The 23,611-nt window shown below is 40.3% G+C and overlaps 1 protein-coding gene across 1 annotated transcript; it reads left to right on the top strand.

Annotated features, from left to right (window-relative positions):
* Positions 1-2,558: 2,558 nt before the first annotated feature.
* LOC124140979 (extensin-like) lies at positions 2,559-7,746 on the top strand. Its single transcript, XM_046508829.2, has 2 exons — positions 2,559-2,672; positions 6,835-7,746. Exons 1-2 carry the CDS (start codon positions 2,559-2,561, stop codon positions 7,744-7,746), a joined length of 1,026 nt encoding a protein of 341 aa, XP_046364785.2.
* The last annotated feature ends 15,865 nt before the right edge of the window (positions 7,747-23,611 follow it).

Raw genomic sequence — 23,611 nt, 5'->3', positions numbered from 1 at the left:
TGCGTTTCTTTTTTTGAAGAGTGTATATAACAATTAACAAACATTCCTCACCTATTTAATTGGCATTCTAGAAGTTGGCGAGTAAATAAGAAAATATTCACCTTTATGGATAACATCTTCCTGTTAATGGCATTTAGCGACGTTTCGATGTCGATTCTTACACCGTTTTTATAACCGTCACCCCAGCTTGGAAACGGTGTAAGATTCTACATCGAAACATTGCTCAATGTACTAAACCATAAGTAGTTGGTATTCATTAAGTTGTATGTTTCTTATTCACTCACCTGTAGATGGAAATAACTTAGCAGTCCTCCACAATCGATCACTTTTACCCATCATTAATCATCTGTAGACATCATTTACCAATAATTCCTCTCTTGTAGATCGAGCAACTAATCACTCGTCCCCTGTCGATGATTTTTAGGAAACACCTGGTGTCATTATAATTGATACATTCAAATAATGATCACCACTATTTTGTCTTTTACGCCCAATGAAACCTGTTTCCGAAGATAATCGAGACTGATTCTCAGGCGTTGACGTTTCATAGTTATAATCTGTAGACGGCATTCGCAAATCATTGTTCACTTGTTGTTTGGCGTCGATCACTTTTCCTATCAATTATCATGTGTTGACGGGATTTGCCGATCATTCGTCATTTGAATTAAATTGAATTTACTGATCAGTCAGTCGTCCCACGACGATACCCTTTCCCTATCATTCGTCATCTGTCGACGACATTCGTTACTTGTAGATGGAATAAACTAATGACCAGTGACATGGGATCAAATAAACAAATTATTCGTCACCTGTGGATAGTATCAATATTAACGTTCGTAACACGTTTGCCATAGTTTCTCGTATGGAACTCTTGGTACCACTGGATGTTCAATGGCGTTTAAGTAGCCCAGTGTTGAAAGCGTTCTCTGGTCACGGCGAAGGAGCGCTATCGATTCCCCTCATTGATATAATGTATGAAGCCCATTTCTGGTGTCCCCCGCCGTGATATTTCTGGAATATTGGTAAAAGCGCAGAAATAAAAATGACAAAACCCTTTCTAAAATCTTGTGAAATCCATAGTCGATTGTACGATTCAAACTATTCGACATTCAGAAAAGTTTTGTTATCGCACTTTGAAGATATTGTAAATTTTTCGCCCTTTCAGCTTCAAATTCAAAGAAAAGCGAGAAAGAAACACATTCGATGACGCGACAGTTAAAGAATTACGATCGTTTTTTCCGTGAAAGCAATAAAAATGGTTTTACACGATCGAATACTTCGTCCGACTCCCAGCTTGACCTTCGCATGATCTCAAGAACGTTAAGGGTGTTTACTCCAAGTGGATATTTGATGACCAACCCTAGTCCCTCGAAGAGTGGATGGATGAATTTATTGCCGGAATTCGCTGAAAAGGAAACCTACAAATTCTGGGTTTTAAGTACGCATCTTGACTGTTGACTCGAGACCAATGAAAGCTACGAGGCATCTGAAGGCGGCAAACTAAAGAACGACATGGTCAAAGCGTTTCCGTTTACACTATCAATGACAACGTGTTTGTAAAGTGTGCAGTCATACAATCTCTACCCACGTCTGAGGAATAATCCTGACCATGTCGTTTTGGTATGTCTGTGCGGTATCGGGCAACAGAGACATACTTTTTTATGCAGGTTGTGTGGGTACCTGGTGCTTCCGATGGGGCAGGACGTGCTTGTCCTTTTCGCGAACACCTTGTCTTATCATCAGTGATCCATTCATATACTTTTCACTACTTTGCCTTTTACGCCCAGTGGATTCTGTTGTGTCGGATAATCGAAACTCGTTGTTGTTTGGCGTTAACGTTTTATATTTTCAAAAGTGTCTGCAGGATAAGTTTTGGGTTTATGATATTCTTTTATATCCTCTTATAGCATCCTTGGTTACCACGTATGTTAATTATACCATCCTTATAAACTTATGTAAGTTTTAATGTATATGAACATAATCATTGGATAATGTCTGGGTATTCAAAGGATTTCAATTTGCATTCTTATGATCACTTCATAAACAATAAGACATGATTAGTACTTAGACATATACATGTCATTATGGAGAATCTCAAATAAATATCGACATTATCTCACCATATCTGGATCATAGTGCTGAGAAGAATGTATCAGCATACATGTACTTCATCCTCTGGTTGACAAAAGTGAAAAGAAGACTGTTGCATATCTGCTGTATGCAAATGGCAGGTCCATAGTAAACGAAATCTTGTACCAATGACTTGGCAGGAGTATCACCAACTGCCTGTTAAGTTAATCCTACATGCACTGTAAGTGAAAGGTGAAGGCGAAAGTTCCTAATGACCAAATAGTCACTTGCCACAAACCAAAATTGATATCAACAGCTTCAAGAGGATTCAACAAAGAAAATGTGGATGGATTAATACAAGTCCCATCTATGAAACTGTAACCCTGGTAACAGATCTTCCAAACTTATTTGATGTTGACCGATGCTTTAGTGATGATGAATATATATCATCTGACAATTGCAATGAGTCTTTTCCAAGATATTTGACAATGGGACAGTTGTTCAGCTTCTACAATTCAACATTAGACATCACATACAGAGCAAGTGGAAGAAGAAAGAAATTAGATAGTTTCCATAGTTACCCTTCTGAGGAGCAAGTCATGGTAGTGTTGTAATTTGTGATCTAGAGATGTTTTAAAAAAATAATATGTTCGGTAATATACCCAATATTAATAGTTGGTTGTCACTGGTGAATAAAATGAATTGTGTGCCTTGTAAAAAATATACACAAACGTCAAAGGTTTGTTCTTCAATTACACACCCACAAATCGAATGCATGCTTCCTCCACACCGCTTTATTGTGTGGATATTGGTGGGTATTTCAGTAGACACGATACAGTTTAATTAATCTAAATGGCAAGAGATGTTCGTGAAACTTGAACAAATTATAACTTAAAGCTGTTATTCGTGTATTGTGGCTATCCAACGTACTAAAGATCGGTTGTTATATGTTGTTGATTGTATCATATAGTCATAATGAAAACACATATTTAAACTGTACTTAGCATTGTCAGGATGGTGACTATGTTGTATCACAAACTTAAGTGTCATCAGAGAACGTGATGTTAATCAGCAACGCTTGTGCTAAAAGTATTTCCTCATGATCACACACACCCAGGCCTTGTCCTGTGACCTTTGAACTACATGATATTAAGAAATATGACGGTAAAAGTAACCTAACTCTTGTCTTGTTGTTTTGCATTTCATGATTAATCGATTCAAATATTTGCCCAAACTAATGTGTGGCATATGCAATGTTGATAATTCCAGTCGAGTTTTACTGGTGTCGGAAAAGTTAAGCAAATAAAATCTTCAACTTAAAATTCCTCAAACTAATATTTCGAAATTAATATGTTTTAAATACAATTCTTAACACTTACTCGTGTTTTCGACATAGCAAGAAATAAATACAGTAATGGTTCTAATTAAAATGATCAACGTACATTAAACCTTCATCATTGCTATATTGTCCGACTCAAAGGGAAACATAGGTGGCAATATTATAATACTGGCATGGTAGGTGTTCCTGATTTTGTTTACACCTTGGGAAATTGTATAATTCCTTCTAAAATTCTAAATTTATAAAAATCTTTTCCATGTGTCTTTCAACATGAAATTAGCTATTTGCTATTTGTTTAAGATATTCTCATGACTGTTTTCTTCCGCTTTAAATGTGGTCCAAGCAGATATATTCCTTTAGAGAGTGTCAAATCAGAAATCAAACAGACTTTAGTCTGCCTTAATAGTCACTTATTACCAAACATCCACATCTGAATGCCTTGCTGTGGAATAATGTTTTTAGTTAACATTAGCAGTACAGTAAATAATGTCCCCTGTGTCAGGAAAACCGTCCTTAAATTGTGTGGCATCTGTCACATCATTCCAAGATATGATATAAAAAGAAAAATTATTATGCATAACATCAATCCACCTGTTAACAATTTCTGCACAAGTTGACCAACATGCTTAAAAGGGTCAGCTAGATGAACAATCCTTATCTAAGGCGCATAAATGTCACAAAGAACTGGTCAATCATTGGCAAAGATTGTAGCCTGACAAATTTGTTGAAGGACAAGCACGCATCGCAAAACATCTCCATCAGAAAAAAATTTTGTTATTTTTTTTTTCAAAGTAAACAAACAAGTTATGCTGTTGAATTGTATATAAGTGCCTAGACAGTAAGAGACTCACCACTATACAATATGGCTTAATCTGCCGACATGCTCAGATCAACCTGTACCTAAACGCAACAGATTTATAAAATAGATTAGTTCGGCAGCTTGCCTTATCTAATTTTACTGTTCATGTACTGTAGAATTAATTACCAATGCCACCAAATAAAAGCCATTTACAGAGAAGGAAATTAACAGCTATCCAAAGACAAGTGGATGAACAAGTGATTTAAAATATCATGTATACTTCTCAGGGATCATAAATATAAACATAAGATTAATGCAAATTTATACAGATTCCAAGAATCCAAAGCAGATGCCTCTTAATGGCAAAGATATTTTTTTAAAGTCGTATATGATGATAATGATAATCAATAACAGCGACAAAAACATGTCCGCATTTATACTCTACTAAACGCAAAGACCAACTAGAACATGAGTATGTGTTTATTAATCACCATCAAATAGTAATGATAGCAGGTGTTTTCAGGTACCCCACCAGTAGTTCACATCACAATAACATGCAAAGGTAAGTCATTTGTTCACCTAAAAAGACGAAATGTCTTATCCCTAATTTTCACATTGACGTTATCAACGAGATAAATCCAGCAATTCACGTACTGTGTTCTCGATAAACTTACTTACATTTTTAACAATTTGTCCCTGTCTATATGTATCTTTGAATATAGAGATGTAACTTTCTGTGAAAATAAAGAAAGTCCCTTCTTCATTTTATTCATTGTGGTTTATCTTCGAGATAGGGACTTGCTGGTACATTAGCTGAACCAAGCAGTATAGATCTCTCTTTGTGCTGAAAACAACACTTGAACATATAGTATACTGAACCGCAAAAGAAACGTCACCCTAAGTAACATTGCGTGAAAAGTTGTCATTTAAATATCTGGGTATTTTTTGTCAAAGTGTCATAAAATGTAACATTACCTTGTCCGGAAAAATGAAATTAGATGATAAAAAAACAAAGCAGATTACAATAAAACCGATCGCCCAAACGCATCACGGCAACGGCCTTGGTAACCCGATGCACGTGAGTTCCGTGCAAATTGAAATGCACATGCGTTCCCCCATTTCTTGCCCTATAAAAATCCACCCAGATCGGATCACATTCATTCGTTATTGAATTGCTACCACATGCCAAGACTGACAATAAATCAGCGACACCAAGCCCTTGGACGATTGCAAGCTGGACAAAAAGCCAATGTCCACGTAAGGACAATATACAGGCTCCAGCAACGGTACCAGACCACCATAACTACAAATGACCGACCACGTAGCGGAAGACCAAGGGTCACCATCCGACGTCAGGATCGTCAGCTTGTGCGACAGCATCTTCAAGATCGCTTTGTTATTCCTGCGGAAACTGCTTGACAGACCACGGGGACACACAAGCGACACATTAGTGCGGACACCGTGTGTCGACGATTGACAAGCAGACACCTCCACTGTCACAGGCCACACCGAGGACCCATTCTGACACCACGTCATCGCTGGGACCGTCTTCAGTGGGCAACACAGCACCAGCATTGGCGCCACCAGCAGTTGAGAAGAGTCCTCTTCTCACACGAGAGCCGTTACTGTATCTCAACAGCAGTTGGCAGAGAGAGAGAGTCTGGCGACGCCGTGGGGAACGTTATTCGAATACTTGTGTTGTTGAGAGAGACTCGTGGGGTGGTCCGAGCATCATGGTGTGGGGTGGAATTGGTCTTGCACAGAGGGTCGGCCTTGTAGTCTTCCAGAACATCGGTCCAGGGAGAGGCAATGGTGTCACAGCAGTTCGGTACATTGATCAAGTCTTGAGACCACACGCCATACCTCATTTGGCACGTCGCCGCAACCACGAATTTCAGCGTGATAACGCCCATGCCCACACTGCATGAGCAACAAGAGACTTCCTCCAGCAGAATGGCATCAGAACCATGCAGTTGCCTGCCCTCAGTCCCGATTTAAATCCCATTGAGCACATGTGGGACGAGATTCAAAGACGGCTGAATGACGTCCGACCAAGGCCGACAACTGCAGCTGAACTGCGTCAGGCGTTCCTCAGAGTGTGGGCCCATGTGCCTATGGCCTTCATCAAACGCCCCATCCATTCCATGTATCGACGTTGCACGGCAGTCATCAATGCACATGGCGGACACACGAGATACTGACTTGTGATGCCTTTTTCTCAGAGACTAGTGTTGTGTTTCACTTTAAGAACATTTGACACTTTAATTTCATCCTTGATGATCAGTTTTGCCAAGTTTCATCTTTTTAATATGTCTCAAAGTATGTTAACAGTGTTTGAACAAATAAGGTTTCTTATATATCTATCCATGGTTCAGTATACAAGTCAACATCGGGAATGGCATCGGGAACGTTGGTTACTGTTGGTTACCTGCCACATTTGAAAATACCCTCTATTCTCGCACTTACTCCCTCACTTGATGTTCAACATTTTGCATAAATCAGCTCTTTATCCAGTCGTTGTTGGTGATGTTCAGTTAGATATGACCAAATACGAATCAACTTTCATTCATTCAAGTCGGATCAGTTTTTTTTTACCTTTTTGGTCAACTGTCAACAACACCCCCAGCCATCAACAACACCCCCAGCTATCACCGACACTCCCAGCCATCACCATCATCCACTGCCATCAACAACACCCCCAGCTATCACCGACACTCCCAGCCATCACCATCATCCACTGCCATCAACAACACCCCCAGCTATCACCGACACTCCCAGCCATCACCATCATCCACTGCCATCACCAACATCCCCTGCAATCCCCAACACCCCATGCCATCACCAACATCCCCAGCCATCTACAACACCCCCTGTCATCACCGACACCCCCTGCAATCCCCAACACCCCATGCCATCACCAACATCCCCAGCCATCTACAACACCCCCTGTCATCACCAACATCCCCTGCAATCCCCAACACCCCATGCCATCAACAACAACCCCAGCCATCAACAAAAAAACCTGTTATCACCGACACCCCCTGCCATCACCAACACCCCCTGCCATCACCAACACCCCCTGTCATCACCAACGTCCCCTGACATCACCATCATCCCCTGCCATCACCATCATCCCCTGCCATCACCAACGCCCCCAGCAATCACAAACGTCCCCTGTCATCACCAACGTCCCCTGACATCACCATCATCCCCTGACATCACCAACATCCCCTGCCATCACCATCATCCCCTGCCATCACCAACGCCCCCAGCCATCACAAACGTCCCCTGTCATCAGCGACACCTCCTACCATCACCAACACCCCCAGCCATCACCAACGTCTCCTGCCATCACCGACACCCCCTACCATCACCAACACCCCCAGCCATCACCAACGTCCCATGCCATCACCGACACCCCCTACCATCACCAACATCCCCTGTCGCCACCACTAGCCCCTACCATCACCAACGTCCCCAGCTATCACCAACACCCATTACCATCACCATCATCCCCTGCCATCACCAACAACCCTAACTATCACCAACACCCCCTACAATCCCCAACACCCCCTGCCATCACCAACATCCACTGCCATCACCAACACCCCCTGCAGTCCCCAACATCCCCTGTCGCCACTAACATCACTGCATCATCACAGTAAGTACCTGTTGATAGCATACACTGTATGGGAATGTGTATGAAGAATGTATCTACATCACAATCACATAGTTATAACACTAAGAGTACGTTGGTATCACTTACATTTAAAGCTGCTGTTGTATATACCTTAAAAGTAGTCCACAATGTACTCATTAGGTTCGGTATGACATTGGCCCACCGGTGCTACCTATAGCTATGAATAAAGTATTTATGCAATCTAGCGGAAACAGGCAATGTTGAATAATTAATAATGTCACAATTCATTACAGGTAGAAGTGAATTAGGCGTCTGAAATCAAACTTATACAGACCTGTCAAAAACAATCTTGAAAAGAATACAACTAATACCAGTATTTCTTTTCATTATTAATCAATGCTATGTTTATGACACATACGCCATAAAATGTGAGCGAACTAAATACTTTCTATATTTGTGAATGACTTAGGCCTTATATATATGCTATACCAAGGCTCAATGGACAGAGGGAGTGTCACTACATCAAGGGTGTAATTAACGGAAAGACGGCCTTATATAATGCTATACCAAGGCTCAATGGACAGAGAGAGTGTCGTATGTAGCACTACATCAACGGTGCAAAATCAATGTTGCCAGAAAGACGACCATATGTAATGCTACATCAATGTTGACAGAATGACGGAAATATATATGAAGGGTGAAGGGTGCAGTTGACACAGAGGAGGTCATATATGACACTACACCATCTTTGACAGAAATAGGCTGACAGCATGACGTCATATATAACACGACATCAATGCTGACAGCATGACGTCATATAAAACACGACATCAATGCTGACAGCATGACGTCATATATATCAGTTCGTCAATGCTGACAGCATGACGTCACATATAACACGACATCAATGCTGACAGCATGACGTCATATATAACACGACATCAATGCTGACAGCATGACGTCATATATAGCAGGACGTCAATGCTGACAGCATGACGTCACATATGACACGACATCAATGACTGCATGACGTCACATATAACACGACATCAATGCTGACAGCATGACGTCATATATAACACGACATCAATGCTGACAGCATGACATCATATATAGCAGGACGTCAATGCTGACAGCATGACGTCACATATGACACGACATCAATAATGACTGCATGACGTCACATATAACACGACATCAATGCTGACAGCATGACGTCATATATAACACGACATCAATGCTGACTGCATGACATCATATATAGCAGGACGTCAATGCTGACAGCATGACGTCACATATGACACGACATCAATGTTGACTGCATTACGTCATATATAGCAGGACGTCAATGCTGACAGCATGACGTCATATATAACACGACATCAATGCTGACAGAAAGACGGTCACTCATAATACTGCATCAATGTTGACAGAAAGACGGTCATATATAACCCTCAATTAAAGGTGTAACTGACAGAAACACTGTCATATAACTGCATCAATGGTATCTGCGACAGGGACACGGCCATTTGGCGCACGTGACAGAGAGGCGGTCATTTATAAAACTACATCACTACACATAATACAACTACACATAATACTGCATCACTGTTGACAGAAAGACGGTCATATATAATATATATATTGATCGTGATAGGGGTATATAATATATATATTGATCGTGATAGGGGTATATATATATATATATATATATATATATATATATATATATATATATATATATATATATATATATATATATATTATTAAGCATACGATTATATATCGTATTTTATGCATTTCAAACTCAATGTATTCACTAATGTCGTGCTACCGTCATCACCACACCATCTTGACCGTCTTGTATTGACCATTGACCAGATAACTACAACTACTCACTCCCCTCTCCGCACATGTTCTCACACCTCACACACACCCACACACACACCCTATTAGAAGGTTGGCTTTGATGTACATAGTTTACTCATCATACTCCGTATCGACCAAGAGTGAAAATGTTTGTGGCTGGAAACCACACAAGGTTTATGACATTATCAGATGAACTGAAAGGCCTTCCCACTCAACACTTCTCATTAGCAGCATGGACAGCTTTGCATATCCGTAATTTATCCCGGTCTCTGCTATTAGCATTTCGCCACTTCCCTTCCCGTATACCAATCCCTCCTAAATCGTTAAACTTTTATCTCACAATATGTATTGACGTTCTTAATAGCGGTTGTGACACACGACAGAAGCTTGAATACAACCATCCATTAACTTTGTGCAGTGTAAAGGTACAATCGCAATGCTTGTAGCAGAACTCACTGTTCTGACTGGACCAATCACAGAGCTCTTGGGGCTCTTGTTATTCAACACCCAGTTGTTCATCTCTCTCGTTGACTGGCTGAAAACATTAGTACTCCCGCGACCACGGCGATCTCAGACAGCGTGGGCCTAATGTCAATTTAATGGACGTTTAGTAATTTTGACTTGTAAACGTACATTAACGAAAGCATTTGCTCCAAAGAACAGTATACTCAGGAGCTACAGCTGTGAACAGTGCAGATAAATCCCCTCCGAACTCTTCAGGTAAGCTAATTTGAATATTATACATTCTTCATTCTTTAAAGTCACACACATAATGAGATGTAATGTACATGTGTGTTCCTCTTAGAGAGACAGTGTAGTGTAATGTATCAAATTAAAAGTAATCCGGTGTTTTCCATTAATTTATATTTTCACCACTATGGTGCCCTTAACGTCCAATGGAATCTGTTTCGGCAGATAATCCTGACTGATTCTTCTCTAGCGTTGCCGTTATGTATTGTACAGTTAACATACTGTACGAAGACATGCGTGTTTATTGTGAAATTGATTTTTCGCTGGTTACTGTCAAGGCAGATTTTGTGCAACAATTGCTATCAGGACAGAACAGAACTTGGTAACGGTCCTGCCAGCTCCCTCGGTATGACGTCGTTGACAATACATTCATGCATTATATGATTGAAGGGGGAAACAAATCAACGCGTCCGTGATCCACCCATATACATTTCCTTTCTATATTGCCTTTCACACCAAGTGGAATCTGTTTCGGCATATTATCGACATTGATTTTTCTCTGACGTGGACGTTATATATCTACGTCTACGTCCACGTCCCGTTTCTTTTCCGTCTCGTTGTGCTCAGTGGTGGGCTTATATTACAATCTGTTCAATTAATGTTTTTCCTTCTTGATCCAAATTTTTTGGGGGAATGACCGCTAGTGTAACATGAGCCTCAACACAGAACAAGTATTTATTGTTCCCGTTTCATTACATTTACGTTGTGTGTTTTTTCGAATCATCTCAGTAGGTAAAGATTAAATACAGTTTCAAATTGAATGACTACAAAGATCTTTAAAGATTGTGGCTGCTGGTATGCTTGAAAAAAAGGTTCTACATGTATGAAAGTCTGAATTTGTTACATTCTGTGTTAACAGTTATTTCGCATGGGAATAGAACTATGTTACGTAAAAGTGAAAGTTCTTATGCCACCATGAATGTTTTGATTTCTGCCAGCCTCATTTTCAGTCCCTCAACATACCGCAAAGCTTCTCTTCACGGGTTCCCCAGTTCTCTTGTGCAGCGTCCTTTAGCCATGTCAGGATCCGCCTGTCGTGGGTTCGAATTCAGTAAAAGCGACAAAACTATTTCCACCGTCTTATCCTCTTTCCGAAACATACACATCCTCATCCCTTTCCACCACCTTTTCTACTTTCCGACACCCACATCCGCATCCATTTCAACCACCTTTTCTACTTTCCGACACCCACATCCTCATCCCTTTCCACCACCTTCTCTTTACGACACCGAAATCCTCACCCATTTCCGTCGCCTATTCCCCTTTCCGCTACCCACAACTTCACCCCTTTCCACCACCTACTCCTCTTTCCGACATCCACATCCTCACCCCTTTCCACCACCTTTTCTTCTTTCCGACATCCACATCCTCACCCCTTTCCACCACCTTTTCTTCTTTCCGACATCCACATCCTCACCCCTTTCCACCACTTTATCCTCTTTCCTACATCAACATCCTCACCCCTTTCCACCACCTTTTCTTCTTTCCGACATCCTCATCCTCAACCCTTTCCACCGCCTACTCCTCTTTCCGAAACCCACATCCTCATCCCTTTCCGCCGCCTTATCCTCTTTCCGAAACACACACATCCTCACCACTTTCCACCGTCTTATCCTCTTTCCGAAACATACACATCCTCATCCCTTTTCACCGCCTTATCCTCTTTACGAAACACACACGTCCTCACCCCTTTCCACCACCTTTTCTACTTTACGATACCGAAATCCTCACCCCTTTCCGTCGCCGATTCCCCCTTCCGATACCCACAACTTCACCCCTTTTCACCACCTACTCCTCTTTCCGACATCCACATCCTCACCCCTTTCCACCACCTTTTCTTCTTTCCGACATCCACATCCTCACCCCTTTCCACCACTTTATCCTCTTTCCGACATCCACATCCTCACCCCTTTCCACCACCTTTTCTTCTTTCCGACATCCACATCATCACCCCTTTCCACCGCCTACTCCTCTTTCCGAAACCCACATCCTCATCCCTTTCCGCCGCCTTATCCTCTTTCCGAAACACACACATCCTCACCCTTTTCCACCGTCTTATCCTCTTTCCGACATCAACATCCTCACCCCTTTCCACCGTCTTATCGGGGCGGTCGGGTAGCCTAGTGGTTAAAGCGTTCGCTCGTCACGCCGAAGAACCGGGTTCGATTCCCGACATGGGTACAATGTGTGAAGCCTATTTCTGATGTCCCCCGCCGTGATATTGCTGGAATATTGCTAAAAGCGGCGTCAAACCATACTCACTCACTCATTCCACCGTATTATCCTCTTTCCGACATCCACATCCTCACCCCTTTCCACAAGTTTTTCTTCTTTCCGACACCCACATCCTCATCCCTTTCCACCACTTTATCCTCTTTCCGACATCCACATCCTCACCCCATTCCACCGCCATCTCCTCTTTCCGACATCCACAACTTCACACCCCTTTCCACCGCCATCTCCCCTTTCCGACATCCAAATACTCACCCCTTTCCACCACCTTATCCTCTTTCCGACATCCACATCCTCATCCCTTTCAGCCGCCTTCTCCCCTTTCCGACACCCACAACTTCACCCCTGCCCAGCGCCTTCTCCTCTTTCCGACATCCACATCCTCATCCCTTTCCACCGCCATCTCCTCTTTCCGACACCCACATCCTCACCCCTTTCCACCGCCTTCTCCCCTTTCCAACACCCACATCCTCACCCCTTTCCACCGCCTGCTCCCCTATCCGACATCCACATCCTCACCCCTTTCCACAACCTTCTCCTCTTTCCGACACCCGAATCCTCACCACTTTCCATCACCTTCTCCTCTTTCCGAAAGTTTCGACCAACTTCATTCCAACCAGATCTACTGCACGAAACTACACCTTCTGTAACTGTATAAAAGTAACGCATTCGAGCATAAGAAAACAAAATACCCCAGCGCATCTTCTGTTCCCTCAACAGTAGCTTTAATTTGTAACACTTCCTAAGACCGGGATGGAGATGCCCTTCTGTGATGAATTATTGAGACTGTAAAAGAGAGGATAGCTGAGCTCTCGGCTGAAAAGCTAATGGCAGTTTGCTGACTCCGTTTTAAAAGAAAGATACAACTCGCTATTTCATTGCAACTTAAAGGCGCATAACCTCTTTCAGAAGGCCATGTGTATAGTATGAATAATCGCTGAGCTTGATGGTATCTTCGATCGAAAGATTCCATAATCGGTATTTCTATTTTGTAGTTAAAACATATTTTTAGTGGGTTCGGTAAGCAAGTCAACGCTTATCTTAATATCTCTCCCTGCATAACAATCAAGTAACAAAATATAGTTCTATCTTGCTATTTTGTAAAATGTTTGTGTAGTTTTCATCTAATTTGGTATAGGTATGAAAGGACTAATATGGTAGATGGCGATCATGTAGATGAAGATATTGTCAATGTATTGTAGATGGTAATTTGATCACGTGATTACATGATATATTGTAGCGTGACGATGCAGTAAATGTTAACGGGAGTTTGTGGCAAATGATGACGTGGTTATGTTACTGAAGGTAGATGGTAGATGATGGTGCCATTATTTGGAAATGGTAACATTACGATGTGATAATATTGTAGTTGACGTTATTACAGGATAGCATTTGAATGACGTGTTGACGTGGCTATATGATAGATAGTGGCTATAGGTGGTGACCTGATGAGGCGTTATCAAAAGTAGATGATGACGTGATGGCGTGATTATATGACCGATGGTGACGTGATGGCGTGATTGTATGATAGATGGTGACTTGATGAGTGATTATTTGATAGGTTGTGACTTGATGAGTGATTGTATAATAGGTGGTGACGTGGTGGCGTGATTATATGATAGGTGGTGACTTGATGAGTAATTATAGGATAGGTTGTGACTTGACGAGTGATTATATGACAGATTGTGACGTGATAGCATGATAATATGATAGATGGTGACGTAGTGGCGTGATCGTATGAAACATGTAAACGTGACAGTGCGTATATGATAGATAATGACGCGAATGCGTCGTATAGTGACAAGATGAAGTGATTATATGATGGACAGTGACGTAACGGTGTGTTTATTTGATATATGGAACGATTCGATTATGAGGCAGATTGTGACGGCGCGATTATGTGACAGATGTAACATGGCCACATTGTAGTTTGAGACACATAGTAATGATTACACATTATGTGGTGACGTAATACCGTGACATGGTGACCATTGCTAAGTATAGAATGCCATGTAAGTATTTTATGCATTTAATAATTATCTCAATGAACTTTGTAAGTAATGTACTAAATAGTTACAACTATATGAATGAACCATCCATTGATTACGTCACCACTGTATGCTATGCTGTGATCACTTTACCGAACTGGCGAATTTACAAGAAAGGGTTTCTTTGTAACAAATAAGGGTTCCAAATATTTTCTGTAACATATCGTTTCTTTGATTCACTTGTACAGGATCCGAAATTGTGACCCGTGCTTTCACATCCACTGGTACTTATTTTCTTCTGTAATTAGCATAACACAACGTTACACTTCTATAACAAAGAAAACTTTGAGAACAAACAGAATTGAATGCGAAAATGTTCAATTGTTATCAAAATCGTGGTGCCCATATTCAGACCAGTTGAAGACCTGTTTACATCTTCTAATAAAAAGAAGTTTGAATTACATGCTTCTAAATATTAGTGTGTTTGGTTTAACTATTGAACAGTATTTAAGTTACATCATGGCTTGTCAACTAAAGTAATATATATATTATCTGATATTGTATCAGAGCCCTGGTTTCGCGTGTGTGTTTAATGTTTATGTTAAACCAGACAAGCGGCAGAGCAACAGCGACCTTTAAAAGTTCATTTTCAAAATCAAATGTTTTCTGAAAAGTATAATGGACGAAAACACAAGAATCATAAAAGTCTGAGCGATGATCCAGTGAACCTCATTAGGAGATGGAAGGGTAATGTCAGGAAATGGGGGGAAATTAGGAAACAGGAGTGCCATTGAAGGCTACCTTATATCACTTAGAAGCAGCAAGATGAAAACCGAAACCCCGGTGACATCAGGAATAGAGAAAGTAATCATACTGCCCTTCATCGGTGTATAAAACAAAGAGGAATAGGATGGTATTATATTACATGTTGCAGCACGTCGAAAACATTTCACTAAATAGTCTGAGAAAAAATGATTTTTAAAAAAGAAAATGAATATGTTTAAGTTAATAGGAGAAAATTGATTCTTCAATTTGTTAGACGTAATTGTGGTGATCATTTATGAAGATGTTACCGCTTAACATTTGCTGTGCTGCAATACCGATATAACACCTTATATTTTGTAAAAAGGAAATGAAGTCACTCTGGGTAGTTGACGATCTAGAAGCTAGTGCTGTCCGATGCCATCTTTCTTTAAACCACAGAGATAAGTGGTTAACGTGGGGTGTTGGATTCCGCAATAAACGTAGAAGCGTGCGAGCACTTCCTACAAGGGAACAGTGCTCACAAATGGTACCATGTAGCGTCATCTTTTATCTATTTGGTTTCCCAGTATGTGGTGATATTTGGTAAATACAAGTTTCTTTGGAGAAGAGGAAATAATGAAAAAAATGAACCACTTCGTCTAAATTCAGTTAATTCATAGAAACATTTTATTTCGATTATTGATTTGTGGAGGCGTGTATTTTTAAAAGAAATGAGACATTTCAGTTTTTTCAGGGTTTGTGTCTACATTCTAAACTTAGTATTTTCAGTGACCACCAATAAAGTCAAAGTTTTGTCTTTTAGCCATAAAAGTTTCTATTTCCGATGGAATCGTATCGGGCTGTAATCGTCGAGTAACAGAGAAAAAAGAGAAACCCAACTATTTTAGTTTTAAGTTGTCTGCTGTACTGTTTAGTGGTTCGTTAGAAATGATAATCAAATTATTTTTGCGTAGTGTATTTTTCATCTTTTTTAATAAATATATCTGATATGGATATTGAAATTAATGTTTTACAAGTTTACCCAAGCACCAGGACAAATAATAATAGATCGCAAATAACACAGGGAGCTTTTTGCAGACACTCCTGTTAATGTGTCAGTGAGAACTATGACAGATTCAGCAACAAATAGAAGATATATTCAACATCAAACGAACAATATCTGGTTCGATTTGTTATCATATTTGATGTCGAGGAATAATATAATTTGAAATATCATGAGACATTGCCAGATGTTTTCTTGCATTATTATAACTGTTAAATACTTGTGGGATCGCTAACTCAAATTGCTGTGCTTTATAAATAATATTTTTCTTTCATCCTCAAACTACAGAGATTATAGATCTTTCTCATCATCCTCGACCATTGGCAAATACTGTCAAAGATTTCCGATACTAATTTCGTTATCCTTCAAACTGCAAACACAAAGTGCGGAAAGTCTTCATAGATGACTCCATACTATCAGAAATTCTTTACAATAATATATTTTTCTTCAAAGGATGTTCGCATTTATCACGTTTAATAATAAACATGGAATCGATCACTATTGCCTGACTTGCCCTAAGCCTTAAAAATATTGTTTTTAAAAGTTGGCGGTATTCATTTATTTATGTCTCATCGTAATCGCTACAATGAAATAGAATCACAATGTTTTGCAGACAATTGTGATGTCTCCGGTACCATGACGTCACAATAAAATGACATAATGATTACATATCTGTCCACCACTGAAGTTGGTTTGCTGTACTTTTTACAATCAAGATACTGGTTCATACTGTTTACAGATTGAAAAAGTTGTAAGATTGGTTTTGGATGATAAAAATAATCTCGACCTCATGTGTTTTGTTATCGAACATATTAACACGCTTAAATGAGTTTAAACTCATGTTCATATATATGGTATCAAAAGAGTGAATGAGTGAGAGTGTATGGTTTTACGCCGCTTTTAGCAATATTCCAGCAATATCACGGCGGGGGACACCAGAAATGGGCTTCAGACATTGTACCCTTGGGGGGAATCGAACCCGGGTCTTCGGCGTGACGAACGAATGCTTTAACAACTAGGCTACCCCACCGCCGATATCAAAGGATATCGTGGGACCGTGGGGACCTGCATGGTTCCCCAGCAGGATTTACACCATTCCTTCAGCTGCTGGCGTTGATACGGATTTTAGCCATCAATTGATATAACAAAGATACTACGTTTTAAACTGTGGCATGAATAAAGGTTCTTCGAAGGATGTGGTCTTACATATCCTCTCAGGAGGGACAATATTTTTACGCTACTTCAACCCCCTTTGAGGATACAGCCACTAACCATCTTAGTTACAAATTATACACTACCAATATTATAAAATATAACTATCTACACATTTCCAAATTCATCAATGAGTTCAATATCTTTTCAAAAAGCAATAATTAAATGAGAACTTATTCTATTAAAAAGATCCTCAATAGATGATGATTTGAAATAAGTATCCCTTGTGATTGAAAAGTCAACACAATCAAGCAGGAAATGCTTGACCGTGATTCTTTCATCACAAGGGACACAACATGGAGGATCCTCACCTGTCAACAAATACACATGGGTGTAACGAGAATGGCCAATACGACATCGTCGTAAAATGACCTCTTCAAATCTGGACTGACAACCCAAGTAGGTGTAACCAATATTTGGTTTAATGTCATGTAATTTATTGATACCAACTTGTGTGTCCCTCTTCCTTTGCATCAGATCCCGGATATATAATCCAATAACGGGCTTGTAATCGCTGTATGGAATCAGAAGTGGTGTCACGGATTTGTTGAGTGCTGCTTTAGCAGCAGTATCAGCCATTGTGTTACCAATGATGCCAACATGGCTTGGTAACCAGGAAAAAACGATGTCGTATTGGCCAGTAGCAAGTTGATTAGATAATTCAAGAATTACCATTAAAAGTGGATGTTTTGAAGACTGATTTGCAATTGCCTGAAGACAGGAAAGAGAGTCGGAAATAAAATAAATTGTTTATGTTTTGATTGTTTACTTATGTATTCTACTGCTGTTAATATGGCCTTTGATTCGGTTGTAAAAATTGAACAGTTATCTGGTATTCTGGATGATATAGTCCTGGATCCAATGACAGTGGCGCTGGCAACTGCGTCACCATCCTTGGGTCCATCTGTAAAGATAGATTTGTAGGTATTGTAAACACTTCTTAATTGATTATATTCTTGTTGATATATTTGTTGATTGGTTTCGGATTTATTTAGTTTATTTAATGTAAGATTCACCTCTGGTTTTACAAACTGCCATGGTGGAGATGAACAAATCTGAGTGGGGGCTATAGAGTCAAGATATATTTTAGCAGCAGAAATATCTGCTTGTAGTCTTATTCCAACTGCTGGAATAAGAGAAGATTTTGTTTTGTAGAGATTACCGTAAAGGGGATTAAAACACAGCCAAACGGTGGATTGGAGTCATTAGAACGTAATTTAGAGATATATTGTAGAGCTAATTTAATGCGACGGTGTTTCAAGGATGGTTCCTCTGGTTCCACATACAAACTATGAATAGGAGAAGTTCTGAAGGCTACAAGGCAAAGCCTCAGGCCCTGATGAATGGTATCAAGTAATCTTAAATTGCTCTTACAAGCCCCACTATATATGATGGAGCCAAAATCAAGTTTAGAGCGGATAAGTGTTCGATACAATTGGAGGAGGTTTCTTTTATCCCCTCCCCACTTTGAATTGGAGACAACTTTTAATAAATCTAGGGCCTTCAAGCATTTATTCTTTAAGTGTTTAATGGGGGGCAGAAAAGTCAATTGATGGTCGAAAATGAGACCTAAGAATTTGGCTTCCTTTACAACTTTAATGGTAGTGTTATCTAAAATTAATTCTGGATCTTTGTGGGGTTTATATTTTCTACAAAAATGTATACAGTTTGTTTAAGATTTTGAAAATTTAAAACCATTTGCTAAAGACCATTTATTGATTATATTTAAACATAGCTGCAGTTGCCTTTCAATAGTATGCATGTTTTTGCCATGACAAGAAATATTAAAATCATCCACAAAGAGCGATCCATCAATCGAATCATTTAAAACTTTAGACAACCTATTTATCTTAATACTAAACAATGTGACAGACAAGATACTGCCTTGTGGGACACCCTGATCCTGATGATAATGATCAGACAGGGTAGGACCCACGCGGATTTGAAATTGCCTGTCAGTTAAAAACTCGGATATAAACTGAAGCAAACAGCCTCGTAATCCCAAATCATGTAAATCTTTTAAAATACCGTGTTTCCATGCAGTGACCTTTGCTTTTTCTAGATCGAAAAAGATAGACACTGCATGTTGTTTATTTATCATTGTATTTTTAACAAATGGTTCTAAGCGAACCAAATGGTCGATGGTACTTCTGTTTTTTCCGGAAACCACATTGTATATTTGTGATAAGATTATTGGATTCCAGGTACCAAACTAGAAGATTATTTACCATGCGCTCCATGATTTTGCAAACGCAGCTTGTCCAATGATATTGGTCGGTAATTTGATGGGTCAGTATGATCTCGACCGGGTTTGGGTATCGGGACATTTACAGCATCACGCCACGAAGGAGGAAACTTCCCTGAGGTCCACATTACATAAAAAATATTCAATAGTGTTTCAGGAGTTGATAATGTATGTTATCAGCTTCTGTAGCAGTATCGCAGCTTGTCCAAGGGCAGTGTGGAGTTCATGAATAGAGAATAGTTCATAATAATCTTTCCCATTATCTGAATTAAAATTAACAGGTTTCTTTTCTTGCCGTTTTTGATACTTTTGGAATTGAGGTACATAGTTAGATGAGGAAGAGTGTTTAGCCAACGTTTCACCAAGTTTATTAGCAATATCTGATTTATGAGTTAGTAGTTGGTCCCCATTTTTAAGATGGTGAATACTAGGTTTTGTGTCCTTACATTTGATTCTTTGGATCATGTTCCATACCTTGGACTTGGGCGTTCGAGAATTTACACATAATTTCGCCAAGATTGGCGTTTACTTTGTGTAAATGTTCGCCTTGCTTTAGCGTTTAAAATTTTCAATTTATTTAGATTATGGACCTTAGGATGGCGGCGGAAATAATGCTTCGCCTTTTTCCTCGCCTTCCTAGCTCGCTTGCAGTCATTGGTAAACCATGGTTTACGTATGTGTGGAATTCCACAATCCTTAGCTATTTTGTTGAGTTCATCAGAAAAAACATTGTATTGGATCAGGAATGTCAGTAAAGCGATCAGGTGTTAGTTTGCCTGTGCAGAGAATGTCATATAGAGGCCAGTTGGCTTTTGTAAAGTTCCATCGATATCATGGAGGAACATCAGATGGTGTAATAGGGTTTAATATGGTTGGAAAGTGGACACTTCCACAGAGGTCATCGTGGACTGACCACTCAAATTCATTCAACAGGTTGGAATCGGCAACAGACAAATCCATAGAAGAGTATGTGCCTGTACCAGGATGTAAATATGTTTTTGAATTATCATTGAAAAGAGAAAGAGTATTGTTGGAGATAAAATCTTCCAGGAGCTTGACTTTACAGCTTGTATGATCACTACCCCATTGTGGATTATGACCGTTCATATCGCCCATTATAATACAGGGTTTAGGAAGCTGGTCATAGAGAGCTTGAAGATCGGATTGTTGAAGAGATGCAGATGGAGGAATGTAAAGAGAGCACAGAGTAAAAACAATGTGCATGTTGATACGAACTGCGATGGCTTGTAGAGGGGTATTAAGGGGAACAGGGCTATGAATAACACCCTGCCTCACCAAGATTGAAGAACCCCCAGTTGCCTTAGCTCCTGGGTGTGAAAAGAAATGATAGGAGTCATATTGTCTGATGTTGAGTTGATCTGTATTTTTAAAGTAAGTTTCCTGTAGACAAAAGGCCGATGGCTTCAAATCTTGTGTTAACAGCTGCAAATCATTATAATTGTTCTTTAGTCCTCTGCAATTTCACTGTATTATATGTTTAGAACTATTCACGGTGGTAACCCACGATATTGTTGTTTGGCATCCTGTAGATGCTGTAGCAACATTGACATTAGGAGTTGAAGTTACTGCTGCTGAGTAGGATTTAGTAGAAGTGATTGGTGATTGGGATTCAACTATTTTTGTTGCATCACGAAAAGAGACATTATGCGTGTGTTTAATTTTCAGTATTTTTGACTGTAGGACAAAATGTGGACAAAGCGTGGATGAGGCCAACTGATCCCCATCACAATTTGCACATTTACTAGCATTTATGCACTCAGTATTTTAATGTGAGCCACTGCAGCGGACACATACTGAGCTGATGGTGCAGGTCTTAGCGCCATGTCCAAAATTTTGACATTTGTAACATCGGAGTTGGTTCGGTACATAAACCTCCACTCCGATATTAAAATATCCAGCTTTGATTGATTCGGGAATTTTGGAAAGTGAAAACGTTAAGAGATAGGTATTGGTCTTGATTGTATTGTCATTTTGTTTTCTGGTAAAACGTTTCACAGCAGTAACACGTTTTTTTCAATTCTAGAACAATCTCATCCTCACTCATGTCAGACAGACAACGAGCTCTGTCTCTTACGATGCCTCGACATGAGTTCAACGTTGTGTGTGCTGAGATAGAAACCTCCACATTTGCAAACTGGCTGAGTGATAACAAATTTAGAGATTGCTGTCTCCGTATACACTCCACAAGTATGGAGCCATTACGAAGGCGAGTGACATTTTTAACTTCACCACAGCAGCCATTAATGGCCTTTGAAATGGCAAACGGGTTTGATTTCATCGGCTGATGATCTGATGCTTCGATTACAATGAATCGAGCCCAGGAATCTCATTGTTGATCAGTGTCTTCATCAGAAGAGCTGGCATCTAAATGTTTCCTTTTCGAACCAGAGTATTTGTGAGACATTATGAAAGGAAGTGTTTCGGCACCCCTCTCCCCACCCACCATCGAGTGTCAACAAGGACGGTGTCTTATTGCATTGGATATCCAAAATGCAAAACACCAGGGCTACAGGGATGTTATACTCAAGCAAATATGACATGAATAGCTATATTTGTCTACCAAATGTATTGCCAAGCTGGTTCCGCCCATAACAATAATTTAGAGACATACAGAATTCAGCGGTCAACATTACCAGATTGGCCCATGAGCCACCGCCTTCTGGCATAGGACTCTAGGCAATACATTATTCCAATAATTGTGTTTTGAAAACCAAGACCAAGAAATACATTTGTGATAAATAAAATACATGTACGTGCAAAATTAAGAATTGGAATTATTACGCACAGGGCTTGGCATGTTCAGCCGATTGATAAGACCGGGCCCATTCTTCCACCCGTCTAGGTGAAGTCAGGGTCGAAGTGGTGTGTTGAGCAAAAGGAACACTGGTTCCTGGCTCAAGTGCCCTCAACCACCAGAATCCCGTCCTCCAGCGACACAGGGACGCAACACACGGCAAACAAGTTGCCCAATTTGGTCGCCTTTTACGACAAGCAATGGGGTGCTGTGGACACGCTCCGCCCCGGTTCCACACAGGGGAAGAGCTATTAGCGTTACCCAGCACTCACCACGAGGATGTTGCTCTTCACGAGTGCCTAACAACAATAACATTTACAAAATACAAAACGTGAGAGAGTGAGTGAGTGAGTTGGGTTTAACGCCGCTTTTAACAGTATTCCAGTTACTCGTATATCACGGCATGTCAGCTTAATGTGGGAGGAAAGACCGAAGTGATGCAGGTTTCAGACGTTTACCACTTCGGTGAAACCCACGAGCACGGGTATGGTGCTGACAAACCTAGAATCATAATCGGGGCGAACCGGGATTCGAACCCACAATCATAGGTTTCTGGCGCGAACAAGGGACGCAACTCTGCACAGCGAGTCGCGGCGCCTTAGACGACTGGTCCACCCGTGCCCCCATATACCAAACGAGGCAGGTCTTAGGCGTGTAGTACTTTGGTGAAACCAACGGGTATGGTGATGGCAAACCTAGAAACATAATTATTGATAAGGAACATTGTGACGTCATTCCACCCGTTTAGGATTGTACTTATTTTCGTTTCACGAGAGTATACAAAGAAGGCTTTTCTCGTGTAATGAACCTCAGGGGTCACGGGTTGCCCAGTCGTCTGTGGCGCC

Source organism: Haliotis rufescens, unplaced genomic scaffold, assembly GCF_023055435.1.
Source record: "Haliotis rufescens isolate VD_foot unplaced genomic scaffold, xgHalRufe1.0.p SCAF_3, whole genome shotgun sequence".
Lineage (NCBI taxonomy): Eukaryota > Metazoa > Mollusca > Gastropoda > Lepetellida > Haliotidae > Haliotis > Haliotis rufescens.
Note: the sequence above shows the minus strand (reverse complement) of the source record. Positions and strands in the feature narration are given on the sequence as shown.

What these genes read in the sequence shown, in the direction of transcription:
- LOC124140979 (XM_046508829.2), top strand. Translation starts at nt 2,559, where the DNA reads ATGGGACAGTTGTTCAGCTTCTACAATTCAACATTAGACATCACATAC. An exon ending in CTTCTGAGGAGCAAGTCATG is followed by an intron (nt 2,673 to 6,834) that starts GTAGTGTTGTAA and finishes CAACACCCCCAG; the next exon opens with CCATCAACAACACCCCCAGC.